Source organism: Seriola dumerili, unplaced genomic scaffold, assembly GCF_002260705.1.
Source record: "Seriola dumerili isolate Sdu_G_001 unplaced genomic scaffold, Sdu_1.0 BDQW01000674.1, whole genome shotgun sequence".
Taxonomy (NCBI): Eukaryota; Metazoa; Chordata; class Actinopteri; order Carangiformes; family Carangidae; genus Seriola; species Seriola dumerili.
In genome coordinates, this window is record NW_019174929.1 from 1,066,118 (window position 1) to 1,089,251 (window position 23,134).

The window sequence follows — 23,134 nt, forward strand, 5'->3', positions numbered from 1 at the left end:
TTTTTTTGCCCCACACACACACACACACACATACACACACAATAGAGTTTAGGGTTTAGACAGGCAGGTAAAAAAAAAAAATCTGCCCTACAGCACTTTTATCAAAAGTCTACATCTGTACCACTGTGACTTAGTGTAGCACATGAAAGAGTTATCTCCAAGGTGTCAAAATTGATAATGATTTGCATCTGAAATTCAAAACATTTTCCTCTGCACTGGCAGGAGGGGATGAATAAACATAATTTGCTAAAAATCTTTGTGCATTCTGGGGCAGTTTCATCACTGTGAACTATTTTTTATGAGCTCCAATTTAATAATTTAAAATGGGCTGCTGTGCGTCTAAAAAGTTTCTGTAGGGCCTGGAGGGTTACTGTTCCTTTTCAGTGACTTCGTTGTCAAGTGTCTTAAGTTTGTTCTCTAGCAGTTTTTGTTTTTGCCTGTGTTTATGACAATGAGCGTGCGCATGTATGTGCATATCTTTTCTACTGGCTCTCTCCTCTGTGACTGCACACAGCTATAACTCAGTTGCCTTGCTGTGCACGCACTGGAAGCACACTTCGTGCTGCAATCCACACACGCCCAGAGTGCTGCTGGGAAGCTTAGGGAATACTTCCCCTGTCTACACACATACACATACGCACACATGCTGTTCGCACTACTTATTGCCTCAGGTACTTGGCTGTGCTTTACTTGAGTTAGCACCAAGGTTAGTTGACTGGATGTGCACTCAAGAGGAAACCATTCTCCAAACAGCAAGGTTACAGTAAGTCACATGACCTGCTTGATGAAAAACACATCATGTGACATACTGTAAAATGTTTCCGCTTCATGTGATTCATGTAAACGACTTCAACGATTGTACTAACATGTTTGTCAGACATCTATTGTTTGTATGTTGCCAAGGTTACCCTGTCCAAACAACACTAGCCTGACCTAACCGCTGCTTTAGGGATTCACTGCTGAGGGAACCGTCTCTGTGGGCTTAATTAATCACCGCCACATGAATGGACCTTCAGGCATACTTGCCAGGACTGAAAGACTTTCAGAACTTTCATCCTGTCCTTAGTCTAATCACAGTGTTGTCTTATGAAGAACTGAGACACTTTCCCTCTGCTTCACATCAGTGAGATTTTAACAGCTGTCTGTTGAATGTGAGGAGCTGAAGTTATTCCGCCTCAGGCTCGTAGCGTTCACTCTGCATTGTTCTCTCAGCTTGGATGTTGGTCGACTTTTTGATTTGTTAATGTTTCACAGATGAATGAACTGCGTGTGTACAATTGTTTTGTATTGTAAATGTGAGAGATTTTACTTTGGTATTTCTTAATTAGCCACCATAATTAACTGCAACTGTAGCTTTCATTACAGCTAAAATACAAACACTATTGTAGAGAATAAAGCATTTTGTTTTGGTAAAATCTCATTGGTATTGTACATTATTACCACTGAATACATTAGTATAGTAAATTTTTACACAGCTCCTCACCATTTAGAGCTAAAACACATGCAGGTATTCTAGCTAGCTGACAGCATCTAAAGAAAGTAGTAATTTTATATTGGCTTAACATTAAGCTTCATGTGTCATTAAAACTTAAAACGGAGCAGTTCAACATTTTTTAAAAGTATGCTTATTTGCTTTTTTGCAGTCAGTTAAGAAGATACCTTTCTGATGTCTGTCTGTTGAATATATATAGCTATAGCCCTCAGCCAGTTAGCTTGCCCGCAGCTAGTGAAGCAGCGAAGCCTGTAAAATGAACTTGTTATACAACTATTTCTATATAAATTAAACAAATGAGACATAATGTTTAAATTAAATTAGAAATGAATCACGTAAATTTATGTAAACATAAACATGTCCTCAGATGTGTAAGAAAGGCACTGCATCTTTGGATTTTACAGAATACAGATCCTGTAACTATCACATTCCAAAGAAACTTACTGCAGCCTGAGCTCCTGCCTTTAAGAGGCAGCTCTTTTTGTTTTGGTTCATAATGTAATCTCTTCACACCTGCCTTTGTGCTTTTGTCTTAGTCCTTACTTGGCTCTCTGCACAGTTTGTCACTCGTATGTTAAAACAATCTCCTCATGAATATTAACCTTTCCCAATCTGCTTAAAACACACTAATGCTCAGACACACACACACACACGCACCTCTTTGTCTTACTATATTCATGGGGACTCATCATTGATAGAATGCATTCCCTCTCCCCTTATCCTAACCTGACCCAGCACAGCTGAATGCCTAACCCCTAACGTAAACCTAATCCTTACCCTAACACCAAATCTCAATCTTCTAACAGCCTTTAAATGTGCATTTAAATATTTTGGGTCCAGCGTTTTCGTCCGGAACAAGGACCCTATAGGTATAGTGGGCTCCAGGGTTTCAACCCCCCAATCCCCCAAACACACACACAAATTTAACCTTGCCCTTTGCATATGGTTTCACCAAGGTCCCAGCTTTTTTCCTCCTCTCCTCACAATAATGCCGTAGGTGTTTGAGGATTCTGAGTTCATGCTAATGTCTCACTACAAGATTTGTCTTCGTTTATTAGCCTAAAGTGTTCATTCATCTTTATCCTGCTCCTGTTCTTAAACTTAAAAGACAACATGATTTAAAATGGCTTAGATAAATATGGCACAAAACCACTACATGACAAACAATAATATTAATATTATTCAAAGAATAAATGATTCTTGTCACTCTTCTCCTAGCTTGCATTTCATTTCAATCTAAACAAGAAAACAAAACTGTTTATTATGTCTGGTAGACTGTGAATTGTTCCTGATCCTCAGTCTGTCAGCAGCAACCTGAAATGTGAAGCTTTATAATGAAACTGGTCCATTTATTCTATTGTTGTATAGCTTCAATATGCTGCAGGGGACTGATGTCTTTGCTTTTAATGAAATTATTAAAAGACGATCCCAGAACCAATTTTCATTAGATTTAATTTCCTGCTGATTACGACATTTAATTGACAGTATGTCATTATTATCCATGACATGGAATTCAGTTTCACTCCAACCTTTTAAACTAGGTAAATTATTATGAAATATTATTTCCCCACCATTTTCTTCTCTTGTCATTTTATTCTCTGCAGGAGTATAGGTGTGATAAGGTCAAACTAGTTTCTCTAAATTATACTGAGGCAACCTATCACACAGCTCACAATGTTTTTCACCAATTTCAGTGCACATCAAATGACATTTTCTTTTCTTAGCTTCATTGGGTCACCAGCAACCTTTCACCCACACCCCTATGTTTTCCCAGTTCATAAATATCACTGTGCTGTTCAATAATGGTAAAGCTCATCTGACTGTGGCACATTGCATAATTTCCCAACAGGTACTATGAATCAACAAAATTGCTGTTAAGCAAAAAACCTGGGGAAGCTTTTGTGTGTTTATTTTGTTTTTTTTTAATGTAGAAAAAAAATAAGGTTACACTTTCATTTCAGAGCGAGACACTGTAATCATGCAAGTGCAGTTGAGAAACTTTCATATATACTCTTCATGATGATATCATTTCATTTTTTTTTTTTTTATCAGCTTTACCTACTGCATTTTTGGCATTTAAAGCGCAAGCCTGTGGGTAAAGCACCCTGACTATTAAGCACACTCAGAAGTTTGCCTCTAAAGTGCATTAAAACCTCCTGGAAGCAGGACAGAATTTTTAACAGACATTTTTTTATGGAGTCTGGACATGAACTGAGTCTATCAACAAGGACCACAAGTAGTAATAGACTGTTTTTCACGCTAAGCTTGTGTTAAATGTCTCTCTGCTCTCAGTGCTGTCAGTGTTGCTCAGCTATGCGATGAGTCAGGGCTGCTCTCATTTTGAGCCCTTTCAATACAAAAGGAGGTCTTGTGTGGGTTGAGAACACAAACAAAGAAAGCTACACTCTCTCCAAAAATGATCACACATTACCACTTGATTAATGATTACAGGAAGCTTGTGTGTTTTGGTCTAAAGATACCTTCAGGGAAATTAGTTTCGCTTTCCCCTCTGTTGGAGGTCAAAGAGCAAAGTCAGCTACAGAACAGTTCACCAGCTGCTGGTAGGGATTGAATCTTTTGTTCAAGGACATTATAGCTTCTCATCATGTGTACGAACTCCGGTGCTTCTGTTGAAGGACACAGAGTCAGTCTTTTTAAATCACAGGCCACCCTTCACCTGCTAACATATATTACAGCTCAAAGAAAACAGCATTTATCACTGTGATTATATTAGCGCTATCAATTTTCCACATTCCTTAAATGTCATCTTACGCACAACCTCACCGGTAGGTTGAGAGGCTGTGGCCTAGACAAATACTCATGCTATTTGTCTTCCTGTGCCTCCTAGAGACTCCAGGGAGAGGAGAGGACGGTCAGGCGGACACATCATTCTCTGATTCGTCGCTGTTCGCTCACTGGGGTCAGGAGCTCAGCCCGGAAAACCGGCGGGTGGCGTTAAAGATGTTCCAGTACTATGGATATAACGGCTACCTCAGTGATCGTCTCTCTCTAGACAGGCAAATACCAGACCTGAGGCCTGATGGGTAAGAGTGCAGGCAGAATGATGCTCAAACACTGTCATTTTTATATATGCTACTGGCATCCTACACTAGATGCTAGCTGTTGGTATAGTATCCTATGCTTTAAGCAGTTTGATTGTGTGTAAACTGATGTTTCTCCTCACTTGCTTCTCTTGGTGATTACATTTGCCCTGAAAAGGTGCAATACTACATAAAAATATCAAAACCAATGTGTGGTGCAGTGTAATCGTGGTATCAGTTAATATGTTTGTGTCTTCATGTAGGAGTGAGCAATTAATTCCTCTATCACAGTGCAGTGTATTTAATTTTATATTGTGATGTGATAATGAGTCTACAGCCACGCTAGAGGCACTGTGAGGCCATGCTTTGAGCTTAATGCTCACAATCACAATGCTAACATGCTGTTGTCAAGCAGATATCGCAGATCATCATGTCTGTACTGTGCCATGTAAATATTATATCATGGTCCATGTTTACCAGCCATGTTGTAACATTTAGTAAAAAAAATAATAATTAAGTGCAGCGGAGGCTGATTGACAGTTTGTAGGTATTTGGTCATAAAACAATGTATTTGACCAGTTGGAATTTTGCCCTGATGGTGGCGCTAGATGAACAAATGTCATGGTGGCTTTAGAGATATGTCAGTCTGGACTAAGTAGCTGACAGACTGACATCGCCATCCCTAACTTTTTTTTTTTTTAATCCTATATTAACAAATATCTGCAAATATGATCTAACACACCCAGAGATATTAAAGGGGTAGCCACCATGCTATAACCGGCGTGGTAAACTTACATTGTCTCAGTGCTGCAACTAAGTATAGCTACAAAGTTTTGAATTCATGCCCATTATAATTTCCCAGAGCCCGAGTTGCCGTCTTCAAATGAATTGTTTCATCTGACCAACAGTCAGAAGAAGTATGGAATTATGGCACTTGGGACAATTAACCAATTATCAAAATAATTTCCAGTTAGTTATATCGCAAACGATTGATTGACAGATCATCAGTGCTGCATCTACAGTGCTGTTCTGTTTATTTTTTTTAAGCTTTGAGGACCTGAAGAGGCAGTTGCTCCGCAGAAGAACACACTGTTGTTCCCTCTCAAACACTGAGTGCCTCTAATTGAAAAACCATTAAAGAAAAAGACTGTACTTCTGCCTACAGCATTCAGTGCAGATACCTGCTGTTGAGTTGATTATATCATGTAGACAGATGAAAACTCTATTACTTGACAGTAGGCTTGATCAAGGGGTGATTCTTATTGTACCAAAATGTCACACATCCCCATGGCTATCTGAAGCTGGCAGGAAAAAGGACATACTTTCCATTCACAGCATATAAAGTAATGGACATGTGCGTTTCCAAAGCCTTCTGCTGTTATTCATGCACTGTGGGCACTTTGATTAAGTCCTAAGTCCTTTACAGGGAATTGTTCAGACCTTGCTGGCTGGCTGTGACTCTGTGACTGGTTTTCAACACAGCTTATATGTTCACATCACCAAGGTTACAGCAGCGCACTGACATCCGTGGGAAAGTTTACACAGCTCAGAGATCTTCGGGGCATTTTCACCACTGCACATCACTAAACTCCCTTCAGACCATCTGTTCCCACTAATACAGGCTCTGTACACTCATCCAAAACTGTTCCAGGGGAAACATTAATCACACACATTTTGAATCCATGTTTTCCCCACACATCTCCCAAACAAAGTGCCTTAACCATGCTTTTCTGTAAATAAAACATGCTCCTGTCAGTAATTAACAGCGTGATATGGTAACAGCCATGTGATTGTGGTTATATTCCACAGGCAGGTAAGACACCACAATCACAGAGCAATTCAGTCTTCACGATTAAATTGAATTAAATGGTGATGTCAAAAAGATTATTATGGGGAGTTTGCAACAGATTTAGCCACCACCATCCACATACTGTTATTGAGGAAATAATTACATAATGCATAATGCATTTGTGTCATTCCACACAGAAAACATCAATTTCAAAAAACATTATCTGCAGCTTTATGGCCATGTTTTTACAGCTCGCTCTCTTATTTCTTAGAAACGAGCATCAGTCTTCTCTTGGGAGAAGAGGCCGGCCTCCTCATTCACAATGAAAATGTCAGGACACATTGTTTTAAAAGGGAAAGAAAGGACCTTGACTGACAGTCCTTAGCACACGGCCATTTATTTATTGCTCCAAAACCAATCCCTTTTATAACTGCATCACTATTGTAGTAGCAATCTGATCATTATATTTCCAAATATCTGCTGGCCATGAACTTGTGCCAGTGCCTACATTTATACCTTGATTCATGAAAATAGGGTCCTGATACAGTCTGCCAAGTAGCTGGGTTGGCATGAAATCTGACATTCCCCGGCTCTCCAGGAATCAATGTCAAATGTATCTGTTAATCCTTCAGACAAGATGTAGATCTAACCATTGCCTCACCAAGGATTTGTTATTTCTCCTCCACAGGTGCAGAAACATCACTTATCCTTTAAACCTTCCTCAAGTGAGCATTGTGTTCATTTTTGTGAACGAAGCCTTGTCTGTCATCCTGCGGTCCATTCACTCTGCCATCAACAGGACGCCCTCCCACCTTCTCAAAGAGATAATCCTGGTCGACGACAACAGCAATAACAGTGAGCAGCATCATTTTTAATACAGCAATTGACCGTTTGTTAAACTCCCCTCCCCAAACAATGTGCATTTGTAGCAAGGTAACTATAGGCTATTCAGGCCTATTCAAGCTTTGGGTTTCTTGACATGTTAAGTGTGCATGTGGCTTCAGCAAGAAAGATACTCTGCATTTAAAGGATTTGGCAGCAGTGGAAGTGTAAGGATAGATTTAACAACTTTCTGGGTTTTAACATCATCGGTTAATAATTTTTTAGAGAATCCAAGGGTCACCTATAGTATGTGACCTCAATATATGCAGAATCAGATCACAGACAGAGATTACTCTTAAAAGACAAAAGAAACCAATGTGAGAGTTTGACTTAGGTGGAGGAACTTTGAGGCTGTTGGCTCCTAGTCTCACCCTTTCTTAACGATGTCTTGTGATCATCATTCAGTTGCACACATTTCAAATGACTGGTCAGATGCTTATTGCCAATGTGGCTGACGTTTAAACTTGTTTTTTCAAACCAATTTTCATAAAGAAAAAAAATGGGGGAGGGGGGGGGGGTGATTTGTTGATAAAAGTCCTTCAAATGTTCATACAAACTGGCTTCAGCTGTTGCCAGCACTACACACCACACGCATGCCGGTGCTATAAATCCTCGGGTGCCGCCATAAACACAGTTCTTCTTCTGATGGTTTTTGGCATTTGGCAAACAGCTTTTTGGTGCATTAATGCAACCTTCATGTTCATTACTTGCAAATGGATTCATTCACCAGTTCAATGAACAGTGCTCATTTAGCACATTCATGCACAACCTTGATCACAGTGTTGCCACCTGTCACACTTCTAGCTCAGAATATCCACTGTCAAATACAGTGTCTCACGCTGACCAAAACTATGTAGAATATCGGCTCCTTTTCCTCTTTTACTAAATATCGGTGGCCCTCACACTATCTCCACATTGAGAGAGATTTTTCCTCACGGCAAACAGGTGAGCTGTTGCACACAAATTCCAAGTTTATGCAGTGAAACGGTTTAAGGAACCAAGCTGCTGTGTTCACAATGAGTCCAGCACTTTCAAACCTTTCAGCACATTTTTATGTTTATTTTATAATGTTTCCTCTGGAGAATGACTTTTTTTTCCTGGCATGTCAGCTGAGTTATTAAAGGTAGTTATCAATTTTGCTGCTTAAATGTAATAATATTTGCAGTAGTGTCATTGCTGGAAGCATAGAACTTGTCAAATCACTGAAGTAAATAAAAATAAGGCAACAGATAATAGGCCTAATAATGAAAAAACAGTTTATTGTACTCAGCTTATTAGTTACTCTGCTGTTGTTTTCTCAGTGCAGAAATATCTTTATATTTATGCATTGATAGGTATAGCTGTGGTTAATGAACCATAAATTCTATGCAAAAAAAAAAAAGTCTGCCCCTGGTAGTGTATTTGGATATACGCCTGTATTTTGGTTTGCTGTGTCATTGCCTTTTGGAACTTCACAGTGCTTCACAGTGGTGGAATCTTTTTTTTTTCCCTCAAATTCATTTGATGGGTCATCTCACCCAAATTACCAATAAATAAATAAACAGATACATTCAACTAGAAATGAAAATGTTGTCACTTTTCCCTCATGGTGTCTGGCCACTTAGATAGCTAGATTCAATTTGAGATATCTGTCTCTAAAATTCCACCAATACAATGGAGGTGAATGGAATTATTTGGTACTGCGTTAACATCTCTTTCCACAAACAGTGCCATTGTTACTCCACACAACACAGTGTCATCCATTTTCGCTGGAACTACTTTCTACTGCAAAAATAGTCCCTACAAAAACTGTCAATAATGAGTTCTGTGGAAACCAACCCACCAATACCCACCCACCCCCACCATCCTCACTGGACAAGGGCTTCCTTTCCTTATGAATCCCATTTTAACCCCTGACCAAAGTTTGAAAATAACTCATGGAGCTAATGTTAGTATTTCATTCCAGCTGGCTAGAAAATGAAGTCTGCTTTTTTCTACATCTGAAGTTAAGAACCCAATTTTAGTTATCGTTGTAAACTGTGCATCACATGTGCAACAGTTGGAATTCAAACAACCATTTCAGAAAGTACTTTTCAGCAGCTTTGTGCTAAAGGAGGCCTATAGTTTAAATATCACTGCTTTATGTGTGGAGAAATCGGTATCTGTGATATGTACTGCTCCTCTGATGGCCTCTAGACTCCTTTTAATGTTTTTAATTCGAGTCTGTGTTCACTGGATTGAACCGATAGATGAATAACACTAATTAGCTGCAGAGCCTGGATATTTGCCCCGAGGCAGATAACAATCCAGCAAGGTGATGAAGTGTTTGCAGATATCTTGTCTGCATTTGCAACCCTCATCCATACATCTGCATGCATTGGATGTTGCGTAAACAGTATTTGGTCGAAAAGATATCCAGTATATGCTGACAATGTGCAACTGCTGAGCTCTGTTCGTCCATTATTACAGAGACTGGCTGTGACTGATGTGTGAGAATACTAAAAGGTGACTTAAGTCTGCCATGCAAAGCACAATAAGTTGTCTTGAAGTAACCTGTGAAAAGTGGACCTTGTAATATACAGTGTAAGGCTTAACGACATTACAAAAGCAGAAAGCAGGCTATAAAACGGTAATGATACTGTGCCAAGGTCATTTATAGGCAATACACTTTTAAATGGGCTGTTCTGCTTGTAACAAGGACTGAGACAACCATTAGGGGCAATCAACATGGCAAATACTGGCACTGGGAAGAATATGTTTACCAAAGTCAATTATGCAAAGCATGTAGCATGGCCTGTAGCTTGCTGGAAGAGAATATAGATCACTGTGGTATTGTCTTGCTAACGTGTCTCAACATGTTGGTAAAAGAATGATCTATTATTGACCAGGAAGGTGAATATATCCAAAGTTATCCATTCATTAAAAAATGAAAAGGTGAAAACCCAAACGTTTGCTCCCACTCCTCCTAGCACAAGAGGATTATCACATCACATCTCATCTCATAAACATTCATATTTCATCACGTAATTGAGAACTCGGAGCAGTCGCCTTTAGCTCCCTCAGATACCCAAATCATGCACTGACATTTTGCTGGTGGCATTTCACCCTGTTTGCTTGAGCACTCTGTCACACTGCGTCTGATAGGCCTGGTGTTATCATTATCACCATGACTGTGAATCTTATCTGTGTTAAATGTCATTAGCCCGCTGACCCGTGATGCTGCTGAGATTGCTGAAGGGGTCATCGTCCACAGCTAACCTCCCAGGCATCCACAGCTTTACATTAGTCATCCGCCACTGTCACAGCTCACCTCCGTGAGGCATTAGCATGCAGGAGAATGTGTAGCCATCAAGGGAGAGAAGGGCAAATTGACCTAGCTGATTCTGCCTTAATTGGATAATGTCCCAAGCTGTGGCCCAAGAAAGGCTTGTCTGTGTAAGAGCGAGATTTTGAGAAGGGCTCACTTATTAGACAGGCTGTCAGAAGGCTTATGATTCAATACTTTAACTGAAATGATTAATACCAAGAAGTCTTGTATATGTGTGAGGGTGGACGATTTTGTGACGAGCAACTAATTTCAAGCAAAATGTGCTTTGTCTGTAAAAGAAATTAGTGGAAATTTCCATGACAATCTCTAATGGCCCACAATGACTTTTTCCATTTGCCTGTTTTATCCTTTAAAATGTATAAATATTTTCTAGTTTACTGACTTGACCAAGAAAAACACCAACTATTCCCATTTGAGAAGCTAAAACCAGTGAATTCTCTGCCATTTTTTCTTAAAATTAAAACAATCGGATATTAAAATATTGCTGATTGTTGTCGATCGACTAATCAATGAATCAACTTGTCTTTTCAACTCCAATTAAGCTCAAGACCTGTATATTCATGTTTAGCATTTACAGCAGATGACAAGTTATTACTGATCACTTGCTTCTCTTTGACACGTTCATCCAGCACCTCAGGTTTGCAAAGAAGTTGTAGCAACTGTTTAAAACCAGTTTGACATCCCGCAAGCAGTCTCTGCAGGTCTAGCCAACGAAAGCTGAATACACACAAAAGCTGGGACAATATCAGCACAAGCCAACAAAGCCGAGTTTACAGCACATACTGCCATAAAATAAAAGCAGTGCCCATTTGTACTGGAACTTCAGCGGCATGTGTTAAATGTTTTTAACAAACTGCCAATGGAGCCAGGGTTCGATATGAGCCTGTTGGAATTGTGGAGGACGAGCGAGTATCAGTTGGATATTTTAAACATGGATTTTCACAACCGCAGAGTTGTGTAGTCAGAAATTGCCAACTTGTGTAGTGCTAAGTACACAGCAACTGTGAGACCTGTATCCATGCCGATTTGCCATCTGCTGGGCCAGCAATAACGCCAGCGTGGTAATCAGTGGTGTTTAGTTTAAACACGCAGGAACAGAACATAGAGTATTTGGCACATAGACCAACAAGCTCTGTTCAGACATACAGTAACACAGAGTGATGGAGCGGCAACAGGTCGTAGATGAAAGGACACAGTTTATCCCATTCATTAATCAGATATCCTTTGCCTGGTTATACGCAGAGCTACATATGTATGTCACTGTCACAATTAAATTCTGTGCACACTTAGAGAAAAGCTAAAGCCTTATAAGACTATAAGAGAGTGTTGTTGTGAATTAGAAAAACAGTATCCATATTCAGGTAGTTATACACATTTTTATTCCATGTTATTTTGTCATATTGCACTGAGGATAGTATAGAGGTGAGCTAAATGCTAAATGGCATGTTCACCATTTCGTTGCTCACCATCAGCTTTGCTCTTTATCTTCTGAGACAGACCTTTACTTGTTACATTTAGAATATGTTCCTGCATAACTGCACAGTGATGTGAGAAACCTGTTCGCATCTTGTTCTAGTCCAACTCCATCCCAGAGCCCATTGCTTTCCAGCTGAGCTTCAGCAGGATATCGGTCCTGAAAGATTGATGACTGTTGGCCATCAGCCATTCCTGGTGTAATGAACTGTGCTTTATTATGATTTGTTATGAGGCATAGCACTTCATCTTTCTTGTTTTCAATTCACTCGCACCTCAGAATGTCTTAATTATTAATAGATTAGGAATTATTATAGACAGAGTAATCTGGTGGAACGTCATGAGCAGCTGCTTGCATGAGTAACTACAGTAGCTTTTCTCTCCGCAAACCTGAATCAGTAAAACTGAGTGTTTCTTAGCCGTGGCCTTCCTGGTCCAGAGTCCCTCTGCTTGAAGTTCTGAATATCTAATCAAGGGCAGGTTTACACCTGGGATGTTAACCGATTGCAATCAACAAAGAAGGACAGAAAACCAATCACTGCTCGTCTGAGTGGGATGCTATAATACTAAACATACATGTAGAGTACCATAGAGGTTCATGTTCAATATAGTGCATATAGTGTGAGTATTATTCTTCTCAGGACTTGTTAATAGCAGCAGTTCATAATTTGAAATGACCAGCAGCTCCAATGGTACTGTATTTCTGACTGTGATATATTTTTACGAAATAATTGTATTTGTAATATTTGTATTTACTGACTCATGATGTCAGTTCTTGCCCAGGTACAGTTAAGACAAACTGAGGTAAGCGATGTCAGTATAATTGTGGCCACTGGTAGTGCTATGAAGCAATATTTTTACAAGTGGATCTCTATTTTGTTTGTACAGTGCACATGTATGAGGACATGCTGGCAACAACAGACATCACAGTCCTACAGTGGGTTGACAGGAAACCAGCAAAAACAATGTGTAACGGGTAAAAAATATGCTAATATTAAGTCATGAGCTGAATGAACTGAATGCAGATGGGCAGCGGCTGAAATAAATGAAAAAAACAAACAAACAAAAAATAGTAATGAAAATAAGAACACAATTTTTAAAAAGATCTAAATCAGCGTAACTTCTATCAAGCCATCTTGATTTTTTTCTTTTTAGTGTGAATGCCTATGGCAACCTTTCACCCTCAATTCATCATCAGCCCAGAGCTGTGAAGCTGTCCTCGACATGAAAAATCATAATCCTAATCATTCAATACTCATAATGGCCAAATACTATTTAGATTTTTAATTAAACTGGTACATTGTTATTTTCTTATATTCAAGAAAAACAACACACACTATACTTGCAATGTTGAAATTTAACTTTTTTATTTTATACATACAGTACAGTCTGTCTTCTCTTGCAATACTGTTGCTTGCATACTTGTAAATAACTAGACCTACCGCCTTGTAGTTGTATGCCTGCGCCAACCAGTCAAGTTGCATTTTACATCCATGACAGATATGTAGTGAAGACTTTGAAGGAATTTAAAAAAGGCATTGCGTTTGCAGAACATTATGATGTCACAGTGAAGTTGACCTTTGGTTTCAAGTTTAAGTTTATTTGTCATATGTAGGTTTACACAAGGTTTTACCATTTGAATATAAAATGTCATCACTTCATAATTTTATCCTATTAGAGATTTTTGGGAAATTTTGTAATCAGTATATTAATTTTTGAGTTATGGCCAAAAATGGAATTTGTGAGGTCACAGTGACCTTGAACTTTGACCTTTGACTACCAAATTTTCATCAGTTCATCCTTGAGTCCAAGTAAATGTTTGCACCATGTTTATAGAAATTGCCTCAAGTTAATGAGATATCACGTTGAACCTTTGAATAAACAATACCTTATTAAAGATATGGAAATTCTTATATTAAATTCTTGTATTTTATATTAGAATTCACTGGTGTAGAGGCATGAATTGATCTGCTATGAGATGTGTTCACCAACAGGTGCCAACTTTAGCTACTTTTCTAACAGTACTCTTTTTCCAGTGTTGATGGATTGGAAAATCTAACTTTTCTTGACTTTATAAAATGCCGCACCCTGCCTCTAAAGAAGCCAGGCGAAGCATGATTTCACGGCGACTGATTTCTGTCTGTTTGCAACTGCTCCCCATTCCCCTTAAAACTCAAAAGGTACCACCAGTAAAAAGTAAAATAGTGAGAACACAGCCTCGGGTAATTTATGATGAAACACTGTGCTGATAAAAGTTAATTTTTTTTTTCAAGCTTTATTCTGTTGATAATAAAGTATAAAGTTGTGAAATGGTGGTTTTGCTTACTCCCTGGCTCCTGCTGTCACTTGACAGTAAACTCAAAAGCATGGCCTTACAAGGACAAGGTATTTTTCACTTGCCTTGAAATTTTTATACTTGAACCACATGGGAAACCTTTAATATTCTACCATAATTTATGTATTTTTTAGAAAATTTGCAGAATTATTGCTAACACTTATAACTTGTAGGGCAGACTATAGCACTGACTCTTTTGTCCTGCAGGGTATCTCACCATACAGTATATATCTCAGGTAATAATGGAGGTAAACAATGAAGCCAAACATTAAACTAGACGGATGTCCTCCATCTCCTCCCCTCGTGATTTGAAAAGCATTGCAGGCTGAGTCTTCTATATTGCAATATCCCGTTATGACTGGTAAGCCCCATGGAGGTCTGCAGTGCTGGCTCAAGCTGCTGCCTCTTTGGTCCAGTGATCAAAGCAGTGAAGCGCAAGTATTTTTGGACCAATAAAATACTGCCCAGTGAAGGAGGACATGACAACATCTTGTGGGTGGAAGTTTGTTCACAAGCTTACTCACCTATCTCAAACGGGATCTTCAAACACTGCTCAGATATTAATGTAAAATTCCTGTGTCTGTGTGCTTTGCAGATGAGCTGAAGGAGAAGCTGCAGGATTTTGTGTCTGAAACCAACAGCCAGCGTCCAGGGTTCATTAAGATGGTGCGGCATGCCAAGCAGGAGGGTCTGATCCGGTCCAGAGTGAGTGGGTGGAGGGCTGCCACTGCCCCAGTTGTTGCCCTGTTTGATGCCCACGTCGAGTTCAGCGTCGGCTGGTGAGTCACACACAACATGTGCTGCATGAGGTTAGCACAGCTCAACACAAGAGCGCTGGTTCTTGAGTCATATCACCCTGTGTGGGTTTACTGAAAATAATTTAAAAACAAAGACAGCAGATTGGCTCGTTTTCTAGAGACAGTATTTTGTATCTATTAAAAAACCTTTCATACGATGTACGTATAGAATACGCTCTGTGCACAACAATCACTAATCTGCCATGGTACTCTAAACTAATGTGATTTTATACCCTTATTGTCCAAATGCCTAACTTCAAATGATCAAGACATGAACGTGTTAAATCAATAGCTCTGCATTTTCCAAAATACCTTTTCACTTTCTAAAGAAAGACTAGATGAGAACAACAATGCCACTCTCATGTCTGTTCATATGTCTGTTAAATAAAAGGCTAGCAAGCAGCCAGTTAGCTTAGCTTAGCACAGAGACTGGAAACGCAAGGAAACGGCTAGCTTGGCTCGGTCTGAAGATAATAAAATGTGCCTACACTTTGTTTTTTACTGTTCAAGGAAACAAGACAGCACTCATTAATTAGTAAGCTTTCTTCTCAGCCTACTCTCAATAAGAAAGAAAATGAGCTTATACTTATTATTATACTAAATCTTTACATGATATTATTTTGAATTAATACGCTTGAAGTCATACATATAGAGCATGAAGAGCTTTGATCCCTTTTGCGGATATTCAGCAGTAAAGGGGAAGACCAGCACATTGAATTGCCTTGTGAATGTATTGTGTAGTTTTTCCTAATATTTTGAATAAAACAAAAAAAAAAAACTTTCAGTTTATCTGATGGGAAAAAATGCTCTGTCAGACTATAATAAATTAAACTGAATCATCTCTTGAAATTGTTTTTTAAAAGGGGCCCTTACATGACAGACATGATCACCAAGCTAATGGAGGAAGTCTGTCAAAACAAACAGTCACAGTAAAATTACTTCCTCTCTCCATATTTGAAGGGCTGAACCCATTCTGCAGAGAATTAAAGAAGACAGAACCCGCATCATCTCCCCATCATTTGACAACATCAAGTACGACACGTTTGAGATTGAAGAGTATCCGCTGTCTGCCCAGGGCTTTGACTGGGAGCTGTGGTGTCGCTACCTCAACCCACCCAAGTCCTGGTGGCACAAGGGCAACAAGAGTGCACCAATCCAGTAAGTGAACACCACAGTGTCTTTATAGCCTTATTCAAATATGATATGATTAATATAATATATGTATATACATATTATCTGAAGTTAAGTAGATGAATATCAACTCTACAAAAAGGGTCATTTATGCAGTATTCATGACAAAATTATATGTTATACAGGGTCACATTTCTCTTCTCCTTGCTGCTGTTTCTATAGCAACTGAGCCAAGCTAACATTACCTGTGCAGACAACAGCAACAGACCAATAAAACTGATCTCCATCATCTTCAATCCCCCAGGAGCCCAGCCCTGATTGGCTGCTTCGTGGTGGATAGGCTGTACTTTGAGGAGATTGGGCTGCTGGATGAGGGGATGGAGGTGTATGGGGGAGAAAATGTGGAGCTGGGCATCAGGGTGAGTAATAATGTCATTCGCCATGGCCGTGGGCCATTTTTCATCCAGGTAATATGTGGAAAATTAACTATGATAATGACAGTTGATGGTTGTTAGAAGCAAGGTCAACGTGGGCCTGACACTCTTCTTTGTATGTAAAATGCTAAATTCATTGAAAAAGTGACATTTGGTTTTATATAATGTGGGTGGCATTTAAAAACTGTGTAGAGGTGGAGTGGCAGTTATTAAATTCAAATATGACATGGTCAAGCCATATACTAGGTTTTGACCTAGTCTTGTTTCTATTGTTGACCTAAAAATCTAATTTTTATATGATGACTTTACGAATAATTGAATCGAACTTACCATTTGTAAGTTTTTAATTATAGAATGTAAGCTCAATGCTGCGGACAAAAATCCTAAAGTGTCAAAATCAATAAACACTGTCCATGTATGTGTTTTTTCTTTAGCTTTTGGACAGGAATGGAGGTCTATGATGAGACGTTGGCTATGCAGGAAATAATTGTTAGTAGGATCAATTCATTGTCGGTATTGGTCTTTTCATGGGATTTGTTTACAATAAGAAAATGAAAGAATATCATCAGCCTGTTTTTTTAAACCCTTTTAAACAGGAAAACTAATGTAATGCCAGTTAATACATGCTTTGACAGGAACAGGTGAATACAGTGGAATAAATTATCCTTTAGCAAGTATTCAAAACACACTGTGACCTGCTCTCTCTTGTGTCATCCTAGCTAGAATAAATAATCACCTCTAATTAAGTCTGAATGATCACCTTCATCCCCTGGTGATTCCACAGAAACATGTGAGAGTTGTAGGACTCAAAGTCATCGTTACTGTTCGCAGTGATGTGTGAAGACAATGCCGACATTGTTCAAAGCAAATGGATGTACTGTCTCTCTGTTACAAATTATGGAAGGCCACAGGGCACCATATTAGAATGATAATGTAAACTTGAAATTGCAGTCCCACAATAGTTTTGTAGTTTTTACATATGTATGTGTAGTACGAGAGTAAAAATTTAAATGAAATTGCAGAAATCCAATTTTCATTTTCATATTATTTTCATATTCTATGACCATATTAAAATGAAAATAGAAAAACCTATTGTAATGCTTTGATGATTAGGGAATTCCAGGCAAATTGGTGTCCCTCCTTGCGCTGGTAGTGCTAGCAGTGGAAGTAGTGGGAGTAGTACTCATTTTCATTTTGACACCACTAGAGCCTGGTGACATGTAAGCGTAAATGCAACAGATTGGGGGTGCTGTTTCGCTTATAGCATCTGAATCCAGGTTTTCTAGAACCCTAAAATGTTATTACATTCATATCTCAGTGTATAGAAAGGGCATTTTTTAAGCAAGTCTCAGAATTTCTATCATGAAACAACCTCCTTGATCCAAATCCGTCGGGCTTTAAGAGTGGCCACTCCACTGAAACAGCTCTGTTGTCTGTGACAGAAGCCATATGGGCAGCTAGAGCTGCAGGTCAGTCCTCAGTTCTTATCTTACTGGATCTATCAGCAGCCTTTGATACAGTGAACCACCATACCCTGCTGTCCATACTCTCCAACATGGGAATCTCAGGCAAAGCACTTTCTTGGTTTCTTGGTCTTATCTCACTGGGAGCTCTTTCAGTTTGTCATGGCAAGAACAAACATCCTTATCCCATCCATACTGGGACCCCTCTGCTTTGCATTAAACACTTCCTCCTTGGGTCCAATTATCCGCTCCCGCTACAATAGGTTCAATCTTTGAAAATGAAATGTCAAATGCTGATGTCATTTTCAAATCATTTCATATCACTTTCAAAATTGCATTTTAAGTGACTTGAATATTACTTGCATCAGTGGAAAATCAGGTTAAATTTGACATTTGAATATTGTTCACTGTACAACCAGGTATGACTTTGAAAATTTAATGTCAAACAGCTTTTCCATATTCATTTTAATATGGCCATAGAACACCCATACAAGTATGTGAAAATGGAAATGCAAATTGGATTATTTCATTTTCATTTTCATTTTTACTCACATATACATATACACATACATATGTGAAAAAAATGAATGCTTTTTTTGGAATTTTCATATATATATATTAATAAATTCCCAAGGCTTCCATATAATTCTTCTCACAGTACTATACTTAATTTGTACTACATCATCAGCTTTGACTGGGGGCTGAAAATTGCTTGGTGTGTGTTCAGTTCAGCAGTACCACAAGCAGATGGGCTGAAGAAAGAACAACCCTCCTTAGGGATAGCTAATGATAGCTCACATCTACTGTACAAAGATCATTAATGCAGCTATCAGCCAGTTCAATAGCAGCGAGAAGTGAGGGACAACTCCTTGGCTGCACTCTCACTAGATTGCACTGTGAGAAGGAAATGGAGACAAGCTTACAACAGGACGTCGAATGTGGAAATATCCATCCTCGCTAATGACACAGATGCAATCATCAGTAAAGAAGGGAGATTGGTCCCCTAAGTCATTTTCCTCCAGAAATTACATGCTTTTAGAATTCCTGTGCCTGATAATAGCCTCACTGACGGCTTTATAGCTGGACACATTGATGATTTTATCACATACTATATTATAAAACAGCGTTCTCCCCCTCCCTACGTATTAACAGTTTGATGAATCATTTTGGTTCATTGCTCTGTTTCTCAGTTTTGAGTTCAGTGTTGCCCTCCATGTTGTTTACTTGCTTGGTTCTGACAGGCTGAAGGAACTCGCCCTTGCCTGGAGGTTAATGTAGTGTAGAGTTCAGTAATGCTTTTGAAACAGTGGGTGACACAGTGAGCTGAGAGCTACAAGACTGGAGGACCCTGGCTTGGCCCCGGATTAACAGTGCCAGAGAGCCCCAGCAGGGTCCGTCCGTCCGTCCGTCTTTCTGTCTGTCTGTCTGTCTGTCTGTCTGTCTGCCCATCCGTCTGTCTGTCCGTCTGTCCATCCGTCGTTAAGTCCGTCCGTCCGTCTGTCCATCTGTCCGTCCGTCTGTCGGTCTGTCTGTCCGTCTGTCCGTCTGTCTGTCTGTCTGTCTGTCTGCAGTACATTGGTCATGCCTCCAGACCACCTGCCAGCACACAGACTGGCTGCTGATGGATCCTCTGAGACACACTCTAACCAGGCCAACAGCTACAGGCTTTGGCAGAGGCTTGAAAGGGCTGTCCTGGGTAGTGTGAGGGTGAAATGAACCGCTGCTCTCTGTTCACATTCGGTCAAAAAATGGAAGCTGAATTTTTCTACCACGATGTACAAAAAATTGCATTCTCAGTAAGCACGGCAACACAAATGTTTCCGTTATTTTGTGTGTCAGTTTCATAAAACATCCTTCTGTACAGTTGTAGTGTAGTGTAGTGTATATGTGCATATATACCGCCACTACCGCCCTCTCTATCTCTCTCTCTCCATTTCTTCCTCAACCCAACCAGTTGAGGCAAAACAGCCGCCCACCATTAGCCGGGTTCTGGTCAATTCTTCCCCCCATTAAAAGGCAGTTTTTCCTTGCTCCAGTCTCCAGGTGTTTGGTCATTCGGGAATGTAGGGTCTCTGTAAATGATATTATAAAGTAAGGTCTCTACCTGTTCTATATGAAAAGTCCCCTGAGAGAACTTCTGTTTTAATTCAGCACCATATAAATAAAATTGACTTGACTTAACTTATAGTAAATATGTATGAATGTAGAATTCGTACACTTTCCTGTAGACAAATACAGTAAGTACCTGCAGTGCCACCTCTCTGTTAAATCCACACAGCAATGTAAGGTATCTAAAAAAATTTTACTTCTGCCATAATATATAACTGGGAGATGTAACACCAGTTACAATAAGTACCAGTTATATGTTGAAAATATGGTCATCTAAATGCCATTGAAATAAAGGTTATAATCTGAAAAACTTAAATCCAGTTTTAACAGACTAGACTTCTTTTTCCCCATAAATCCCCAATAACCACATTGACTGTTCTGTGCTGGCAAAATCCACAAGGCTCTGCTACATGAAATTAATTTAACTTCAATATATTAAACCTTCAGGTTCGTATTTCAAGTAGCTTGCCAACAAAAGACCGATCAAAGACCGTTTAAGATTGAGCTGCCTGCCTTTAAGGTTCCAGTGATCTCTCGCTGGCTGAGCTGGGTACACTCTGCATACATTTCTCATCTGAAATGCCACTTTAACAATTTCATGTGATTCAGCTTTTTTCAGTCTCAAATGGTTAGACTGAAAAACTTTTACATCTGTCGGAGAGGGCAACTGCTAACTGTGATCAACACAATATCTGTGGCTTTACTGCCAGAGATTGTTTGATTTTGCCACTGCAGTAACAGCAGCATTTATATACAACTGAGATCTTGTCAATGAGGGGAAATTATGATGATGCAATCTGTGGTGTCTTACAATAAATTTCTAAAAGCTGTTGATTGAAAGTGTGGTCCTTGTCCACCTGGCCTGTCACAGCTGTCTTACAGTACTGGCTGTCTATCTGAGCTTCAACTCACAATGTGTTGATTTGTTTTCAGAAAATCTGAGGTGGGTGTTCAGCAAACCTAAGATATAATTTTATTGTGAAGTGTCCCTTCAAGTCAGTAGAACACACAACAAATTGGACAGGATCCTGAAACAGAATATAATTCAGTACAAATGGTTTCCTAAAACACCTGTGAATGCTGGGTAGTGTGCCAGTGAAGCCAGCCCGCAACAATGCATCACTAGAAGACCAAGGCAGACATCATCGCTCTCAACTGATGCCAGGACGGTTGTGTTGAGAAATTAGGATCATTGAGGGCTATGAAAAACAATTATGATGCAGGCTCTGTGCACAGTATTTACGAAAGGGGCAATAAAACACCATTACTGTCAAAATAATGATTTACACATTACAGTTTGCCCAAATGTGTCATATTATCTGTATGAGCATTTTGAATAGCAATGCGAAACATAGTGAAACGTTATTATACTGTAATATTGAGACTTTGGACACTTACATGGATTAGACCCTGGCAGATTGCACCGTGTGTTCAGCTACCAATTAAAAAATAAAATAATTAAAATGATTGTAATATCTTGTTTATAAGAATTTCATATGTAAAGCGTCAAGTGAATGCAACTAAAACAGAAGACATGGTCACATTCACTCAGCATTAACCAGTGACTCAGCTGTTTCTTATCGATCTGATATGCACTGTAAATGAACACTGTCAGAAAAACCGCATCAGTTTTTCACTTTCTTCCCTGCTGTCCTGACTTTCTCCATCATTTGAAAGGTACAAAAGCTTCAGAGTTCTGTGTAATCAGACAGGATGAATGACAAAACGTTGTTCCATAATGACTCAGTCCGTAATTGTAGAACAGCACTGATTGAGTTTCATGACCCCCATGCTGCTGAAAATCTATTGAACCCCACTGTGTAATCTCAGACCAACAGGACAATCAATGAGAAAAGCTTTTGTCTGACAGAGGTTATGTATCCCTCTAGTACAAGAATAAGAAATACGATAGCTTCATGCAATATAAAATCAGCATAGTGAACTACAATAATGTTGTTTGGACCATAGTTTAACCCTAAAAAACATATTTTGATGCAATATTTCGTATAATAAAAGAAAATAAATGTAGAAACATTATACATAATAAGAGCCATATTAACAGTATACAACTGCGAGCTACCATGACTGCTAATAAACATCAGTCTGCTCACATAACTCTGATTGGCTTCATTACTCTGGCTCATTTAGAGCTGATTGCAAAACTATTTTAATTGCCTGTGAGGCATTATATGAAAAAGACCCACAGTTGATGGTTCAACTTTTAGCTGTTTGAAACCATACCAGCTTTAATTTTGTTTTAGTCATGTTTATATGCCCTATTTGATTATTACATTAATATCACTGTATTACAACTACCTAATGATCATAGGAAAGTATAGCAGGCTGTCACTATCACTGCATGTATTGTTAGAGGATAAGCAACAATGATTTGCTATCATACAATATGAACTGTTGGACTAAAATATATATTAAATATGTAGAGATGTTATATGTAATATATAATAATATATATGTTATCAAATGGGCACTATGGTTGATTTTAATTATATAGTACTGTGCTATATTACACTATAACAGCAAATTTCAGTTTTGGCTTCTTTAACCAAATTTTTATAACCAGGCAAATTTACACCCTAGTTAAAACAATAGAAGCTGAGTTGCCTGATTAAAAAGACAGAATATGGGGCTGATGTCAGGAACTGTGTTGTTTTAACTGGCATCACAATTGTAGGGGGAAATTAAGACTGGGAGCAACGGCAAAACTTGTCCAGAGAAGGATTTGAAGAGAGGGTTGTATTTCCCTTTGCCGTATCGTTGCCATGAGCAGCAGGGGAGTGATATACAGTTGGAGGACTTAGCGAACACAGTGTGGCTGCAGCATGTGTGGATAATGATGTGTGGTAGAGTGTCAGTAGCACGG

The 23,134-nt window shown here is 39.1% G+C and overlaps 1 protein-coding gene across 1 annotated transcript in view; it reads left to right on the forward strand.

The window, feature by feature from the left end:
* The window catches only part of LOC111236570 (polypeptide N-acetylgalactosaminyltransferase 18-like), a 76,534-nt gene that overhangs the window by 24,405 nt on the left and 28,995 nt on the right, over nucleotides 1-23,134 (forward strand). Inside the window, exons 2-6 of the mRNA XM_022765357.1 lie at nucleotides 4,341-4,536; nucleotides 7,011-7,177; nucleotides 14,915-15,098; nucleotides 16,077-16,274; nucleotides 16,552-16,666. Of these exons, the coding sequence (XP_022621078.1) occupies nucleotides 4,341-4,536; nucleotides 7,011-7,177; nucleotides 14,915-15,098; nucleotides 16,077-16,274; nucleotides 16,552-16,666 (860 nt within the window). The remainder of the gene's footprint in view (nucleotides 1-4,340; nucleotides 4,537-7,010; nucleotides 7,178-14,914; nucleotides 15,099-16,076; nucleotides 16,275-16,551; nucleotides 16,667-23,134) is intronic.